Source organism: Penaeus chinensis, chromosome 1 (assembly GCF_019202785.1).
Source record: "Penaeus chinensis breed Huanghai No. 1 chromosome 1, ASM1920278v2, whole genome shotgun sequence".
NCBI classification, from domain to species: domain Eukaryota; kingdom Metazoa; phylum Arthropoda; class Malacostraca; order Decapoda; family Penaeidae; genus Penaeus; species Penaeus chinensis.
In genome coordinates, this window is record NC_061819.1 from 23,491,159 (window position 1) to 23,498,658 (window position 7,500).

Here is a 7,500-nt window from a genome sequence, read left to right on the forward strand (position 1 = left end):
AGGCAGGTAGACAGACAGACAGATAGATAGATAGACAAAAAGAGAGAAGGGACCGTAGGAGAGAGAGAGAGAGAGAAAGAGAGAGAGAGAGAGAGAGAGAGAGAGAGAGAGAGAGAGAGAGAGAGAGAGAGAGAGAGAGAGAGAGAGAGAGAGAGAGAGAGAGAAAGAGAGAGAGAGAGAGAAAGAGAGAGAGAGAGAGAGAGAGAGAGAGAGAGAGAGAGAGAGAGAGAGAGAGAGAGAGAGAGAGAGAGAGAGAGAGAGAGAGAGAGAGAGAGAGAGAGAGAGTAATATGGATAGAGAAGAAAGTGATACAAGGAGAGAGCATTGCAAACACAATCAATCTATCTCCCACTATCTATATATATATATATTTTTGCATTACTACCCAGTTCCCGTCACATCTACATGACTCAGCGAATTACCCAGAGATTGGCAAGCTTGAGAGAAGTGTTGACGGTGATCTTTGACGACGCATGCGCACACACCGTGGAGTTCGGAATACTCCTCTTCACCCAGTGTTCGTAGAGGCCTCCCTCAGTCAGCCGTGTGATTCTAGGGGGTAGAGATATGTGTATGCGTGTGTTTGTATGTGGAAGAGTGGTTGTAGTGGTGGTAGGTGTGGTTGTGTTTGTATTGTTTGTTTGTTGTTGTTGTTATGTATGTGTGCGTGATTTTATTGTTGTGTGTGTGTATGTGTTTATATTTGTGTGTGTGAGTTTGCAGTTGTGAATGTGTGTGTGTGCGTGTGTGTGTGAATGTATTTAAACACATGAATAAACCTTGACCGTTTCTCTGTTCACCATCATTACCACTATCAGCTTGTTTTAATCATTAATCCTCGCAAAATTTGCAAATACCTACTTACTTGTCGCTAATAACAGGCATAAGGGGACTATTCTTCTGGCCGATCATAGCGAAGATAAGGGGAAGGAATTCATCGCGAGACGTATAAAAGTCGCACCGACCTAGAGGGAATATTACATAGTACATACGTGTCCACTATATGTTAGCTTAAATAGTGTATGGTGAGTGCTCATTCACACGACTATGTATGTATATATGCAGAAAAATTAAGACGAATACCCGTACAAAACGCATGTACATACATACATATATTATCAGGTATCGTTCGCTGCATGAGCATTCAAGAAATTGGTTCTTTGTTCTCTTCTATCTTCATTTATTTGTTTACGCTTTTTTTATTAATTATCATATCATTTACGCAAATGTAATCGATTAATATATCTATCGACCTTTTTCCACAATACATTTGCAAACACAAGCAAGCATTCGACCTGTGTCCGTAATGTCCTGCCCCATGTAGATCCGGGCAGTCAGATCCTCGATCAGGAGAACGTCCTTCCGGTTCCGAACCCAAGTGTCGACTGCGGCGGGAATCTCGGTGCTGCGCAGGTACTTGACGCGCCCCCTCCGCCCGGCCTGGAGCACCTCGTAGAACGTGCCTGATTTAACGCTCTGGTAGGGATGGTGCGTGCAAAGTGTAGTGATTGGGTAATAGAGGTTGAATTTTTATTAAAGACCGGTCATATTTTGAGCAACATTTGATGATTTTGATGTGGATAGTCTTCATTTTCATATGTATGTACAAAGTCGTCATGTTTCTTTCCCTCTTGCATATTTTAATCAAAGAAAAAAAAAGTAATTTAAAGAGACAACATGATTATCCTTACTTTACATATCAGTACAAGACAAAAGAACAATCCCCACTCCCCAAAACAAATAAAAACACTAATCGAAACGACGTCTAAAAATCCTCGCACTTACATTGAGATACTGAACATACGCGGTATTAGCTTCCCATATCATGCCGGTATCCGCATCCTCCAACACGGCACGCAAGCTCTGGAAAGGCTGCGGAATATGGCGCACGGCAAGGAGGGACATGAGGTTGCCTGCGTAACCTCTCACAATCACCAGCGTTGCAATCATCCAAGCTGCGGCCACCAGGCGCCTCCAACCAGGTGTCCCAACCACCGATTCGTCTGGTGGAAGCCGGTAGGGAGGGGGGGAAGGGTAGGGTAGGGAGGTTGGAAGGGGTGGGAGTGGTTAGGGTGGGGGTATGAGGTAGTTAATGTAGGTGTATTGATATATAAGCTGGTAGATTGATATAAGGTTTGATTTATGAAGTGTATGATACAGGTGGGTTTTTATATGTGTAGTGTATTAAGGGAGACCACATATATTGACAAAACTAATTAATTTGAAAGAGATTAAGAAAAATATATGCAGAATACACTTCACATATTTATGTAATTCAGTCTATAACAAAGCACCACGTGTTATGACGTATGTTGTCTGCCGTAATTACGTCGAATCTTCATTCATGAAATACCGGAACAATAATCAAATGGAAATACATAAATTAGAAACCAAGTGTAAAAATGCTTACCTTGCTGCAGGAGGACACGAAAATACCCGAAATACTCGTAATTGGAGCCGCCGCCCGAGCCGAGAGCTCTGGAAGTGGCCGCTGACAGCACGAAGGTGGACGCCGTCACCAGCAGAAGCGAAGCCAGGAACGCCGCCCACACCCCCGCCGTCAGAGGGAAGAGGAAGCCCCAAGGGTCCACCTCAGGCCGCCCTCGCCCCGCCATGATGCGTATGTAGTCGATGAGAATGGGCGCCGTGTACTCGATCACCTCGTTCCTGCTGGGGGTGATGCCGAAGGGGCCCAGGCCGAGCTGCGCCTCCTGGAACAAGGGCAGATGTAGAGGAACACATATGTATATGTATATATATATATATATATACATACACATATATATATATATATACATATATATGTATGTATATGTATATATGTATGTATATATATACATATATATACATATATATATATATATATATATATATATATATATATATGTATATATATGTGTGTGTGTGTTTGTGAGTTCATGTATATCGGTATCAAGATCGGAAGTACATCACTTTGATTATTGATAGTTGAGGAAAACAAACCATGACTACAACTGATGATCAATTTCATTAGAAGTGACAGTGCAGGTAACCTAATATTTTCGTTCGTTGACCTTACCTTTCTGGTGACGACACCAACCATACCTGTCCATGACCCATCCTCCCTCTTAGTGCCCCATGACCCATCTGGGGGTCTGACAAAGCTGTACCTGAAGAGGAGAATATGTATGAGGAACTGTGGAAAGTCTACGGTCACGGGGAGTCACATTTCACTTAAAGCAAGAATCAGGCTTGGATATAGATTGTATTGGCAGGTCAGCACAGTTTGTAATGTCGAAGAAACTAAGTGTAAACTGTGTAATGAAGAATATAGACAAACACTTCTATATCTCAGAGTGCCATGTGTTACAACCTTTCAGACCACCTAGCATAAGGTACGGAGAACTATGTAACTACTTTATATCACCTGATGTCTTAGAACTTATGTTGTAGCCTAAATTTGGAATGTAGTATCACATGACCGCATATCAAATGTATCAATGCTTTTCCACGCCGGCGTGGCAGATGAGTAGATAAAGGACTGTGTAATTGTTCTTTTCCTTGAACTGACAAAGTACTTATCATAAAAATGTTATAGGCTAAAATTCACTACGTAATGTAATGTTATGACCATGCATTAAATGTACCACAGCTATGTAATGTTATGACCATGCATTAAATGTACCACAACTTGCCCACGCCTGTGCAGTTAGCCAGGGTGGTAAATAAAGGACTAAACTAAACTAAGCAAATTAGTTTTATATGAATGATTTTCTTAGATTCTTAGTTGTGATGTCAACTAATAATTAACACTTCTTTTTACGTATTTTTACATTTATTAGTGTTGAGGGAACTCTACTTTCAAAATGAAACCTGTTTTCGCTCGGCGTCAAAAACTGTGAGTTTAAGATTGACATTTGTAACAAGTGATAGAGAATCAGCTGATTAAACTTTTAACTGTAGACACGGGTCATTTAATAATGAAGACCTGTAGTTTGAAATCTACCTAAATATGCACCTGAATGAAAGACAAAACAGGTCACTGTAACGAGACTATAATAGAAGAAAACCTACAATATACAAAATAGATTTATTGAATAATGATGCAACGATTTCGAAGTCCTCCTGGAGTTTACCTTCTGGTTTGAAAATGAAATACAGGAGGATCTTAAGATCTTATTTTGTACATAGTGTATAATTTTACCATCTATTTGAATATACAACATGCACCCACACAATAATCGCTCACACAATAAGTACCCATACAATAACCCTCCACAAAAAACTACACCGTAACCTTCCACACAAAAACACACACATTAACCCCTACCCAATAACTACCCCCCACCCCAATAACCCCACTAACGACCAGCCACTCATCTTACGAATCTATCTGAATCAGAAGGCAAAATCGGAACTCACGTGAAATTCATAGCCTCCGCCATGACACTCAGGAGGTTGACCATAGGACCCACTACGGACACTGGATCCCCAGGGGCGGTGGTCTCGACTACAACGTGCGGGCGGTACTCCTCGGCCACTACCACGAATGAGGGGGCCTTCCTTAGCCTGTAAAGAAGCCGAGGAAAAGGATAAAGTTTAACGGATAGGCAGGAAAGAAGAAAAATATATGGGTCGATAGGTAAGAGGAGGCGAAAAGAGGAAAATAGATGGATCGATAGGTAGGAGGGTAAGGGTATCAGTCTTTACCTTAACCGTCTCAGCACGTAAGAAGGAAGGGAAAGGATTCAGTTTAAGGGACAGGCATAAAACAAGGAAAATAATTGTGGCGATAGGTAGGAGGCAAGGATATTCAATATTTACCTTAGTGGATATATGTTGCTGAAAACGGACAGTTTTTTGTGGATAATTTTTTGTATTTATCTTCACCCTCCTGATTATTTGCTTTATCTGCGTGATCAATTAACAACTTAAGTGTTTGGTATACAAAAACTAACACGAAAACAGTAAAAAAAAAAATAACTAAAAGGAATTACAGGTAGTTAGTGCATTTCTTAAAATGCATTTCAACCAGAAATTACTGCAATTAAAAAAGGTAAAATATTATGGCCATACTAACTTTTTAAACTTCTCAGGGAATAACTTGAAATTCCCGCTGAGAACAAGCCCTCGTTGTGGTGTAAGAGAAGCCACTCGCACTTGGGCTTCAGATGGGTCATAGGGCAATTGGACATACAAAATGAACCTAAAATGGATACCAAGTTATTAGGAAATAACAGAACATTAAAACAATGACTTGGTTTTACGCATGAAAGTAGCCAAATGGGAAAAACAAACTGATTGCAGATAAAACCTAGAATCTTACCCATCCTGGCTTCTTATCATTAGCATAGCATTCATCATGGAGAACGTCGCATGAAGGTGACGTAACTTGTGGAGAGACGTGCGTGTGACAGCCAGGAGCTTCGTGGACCACAGGATGAGGCGACTTCGAAGACACATCTCGGCGAAGGAAGCGAGGAAAACAGGGTCATCAGTCATCACCACTACATTCGTGCACCGCGATAACTGGCGAACCTGAGAATGTGTACTTATTACTAGTATCGTCGTCATTACAGTACAAGGAGATTGTCCAGAATCTGATTATCATTTCACCCGGAACAGACCGAGTATAAAATCTCTCGGGAATGTTACTCACAGTTCTAGCATACTCCATTGATTGAGCGAGACCATCCGTCATATTCTGGTCTGACGACACCGGAAAATAGACCAAACTTCCGCCATCTTCCAGACCGAGTGACATCTAAAGGAAGGTAAGATTACATTCAAATTAACCGTCTCTTGAAGGATCTTACTGGTTTGTGTACAATAAGTGTGTGATCCCCGTAATATTACGCAAGAAACGGAGGAATTTCTAAACCCAATCCTATCCTTTAATGGTCTCTTACGTTGAGGAAATATATACGCCACTTTTAGTAGTGCCAGAGTTAGTTAAATGACCAAGAAGCTTGTTTAGGCCTACAATGTGGCTTTTGAGATTAAAATTTGCCAACTCGACATTCTCAGGACTAATCTAACGTGTAATTGTTTCAAAATCGCTCTTTCCACCCGCAATTCTTGTACAGAACAACGTTATTGCAAAGAATATTCTAGACTTTCTGACTAATGAATGATAAGACCTTTATTTGTGGTTTCCGTAATTAGTTTAGTTTAGTCCTTTATTTACCACCCTGGCTAACTGCACAGGCGTGGGCAAGCTGTGGTACATTTAATGCATGGTCATAACATTATATAGTGTTACATTTGAATTTTAGCCTATAACATTGCTATGAGTACTTATATCAGTTTAAGGAAAATTTAGTTTAGTTTAGTCCTTTATTTACCACCCTGGCTAACTGCACAGGCGTGGGCAAGCTGTGGTACATTTAATGCATGGTCATAACATTATATAGTGTTACATTTGAATTTTAGCCTATAACATTGCTATGAGTACTTATATCAGTTTAAGGAAAGGAACAATTGCACAGTAACTCCACTGTCCTCAGCCGACTCCAACAGGCCTACAGCTATCATGATGACAAAGTGACCTTAGAACACGCTAATTCAACCCTTATTGCTCATGAACGATTCCCATGCTATTATTCTGTTCTCCCTGTGTATAACTATGTGTTGTTTATACTCAAAATGTTCGTTAGAAAATACTTATTCTGAATCACAAAGTATATTACTGCTATCATTGTTGATATTCAAATGTCTTTATGTTTTGTGAATACTCAGCAATATGTGTCTCCTTATCACGAAGCTTTTTAGTCCTGTAAACACCATAACTCTTCTTACATACATCCGTATATAAGGTACCCTTGTTCCTTCACCACCATGTGACCATATGTATAGGACTTTTATGTTCATTCAAATTATTTCATGTTTTCCATTATGAAATGTTCCAAAACGAAGTTTGTTCGTAGAAATGTCTGAGCAGTTCAGACAGACCGCTCGCCACAGCGGGCCGGGCAGGTCGCCCGCTCTTCCCTGAGCGCCCCTGCCTTGCCTGTCCTCTGTATCCCACCTACCACACTCCCGTGAAATAAAACTTAGAAGCAGCAACAACTTTCACTTCACTTCACTTCAAGAAGTACCATACAGAGACAGAGACTGACAGAGAGAAAGGATAAGCCCACCACAGTACATCACACTGGGTGGCATAACGCAGGGAGGATAAGCCCACCACATCATTACATTGGTGGCACCGCACTGGGATTATCGCACCACACGAACCCTCCGAAGATATCGCACTACGTGAAGCCACTCTGAAGACAATCTATCGACTCCTGCAAGCGGAGACACCTTTGTCGACATCTGTCACTGAAAGACTTCATCTCACGAAACAGCTGCGATTTCCTGACATCAAGCACGAAGCCAGTCTTTCCTGCCAAGATGACATCCACCCTCAACGCACAGTACTTCAACACCTGTCGCAGTCTTCATCAATTCCTGCAGTTGCCTGACGCCTGCAACATCGATCAACACTGCCCTGCCAGTACCTCAAGGTGAGTTTCTTTA

The 7,500-nt window shown here is 41.2% G+C and overlaps 1 protein-coding gene across 1 annotated transcript in view; it reads right to left on the reverse strand.

Moving 5' to 3' along the window:
- The window catches only part of LOC125034452 (glutamate receptor ionotropic, delta-1-like), a 5,709-nt gene extending 267 nt beyond the window's left edge, over positions 1-5,442 (reverse strand). The window contains exons 1-11 of the mRNA XM_047626250.1: positions 5,306-5,442; positions 5,060-5,185; positions 4,804-4,821; positions 4,402-4,548; positions 4,116-4,118; positions 3,059-3,149; positions 2,411-2,711; positions 1,786-2,003; positions 1,296-1,476; positions 866-965; positions 423-552 (exon numbers count right to left, since the gene is read on the reverse strand). Coding sequence (XP_047482206.1) covers positions 423-552; positions 866-965; positions 1,296-1,476; positions 1,786-2,003; positions 2,411-2,711; positions 3,059-3,149; positions 4,116-4,118; positions 4,402-4,548; positions 4,804-4,821; positions 5,060-5,185; positions 5,306-5,442 — 1,452 coding nt within the window. The remainder of the gene's footprint in view (positions 1-422; positions 553-865; positions 966-1,295; positions 1,477-1,785; positions 2,004-2,410; positions 2,712-3,058; positions 3,150-4,115; positions 4,119-4,401; positions 4,549-4,803; positions 4,822-5,059; positions 5,186-5,305) is intronic.
- Positions 5,443-7,500: the final 2,058 nt, after the last annotated feature.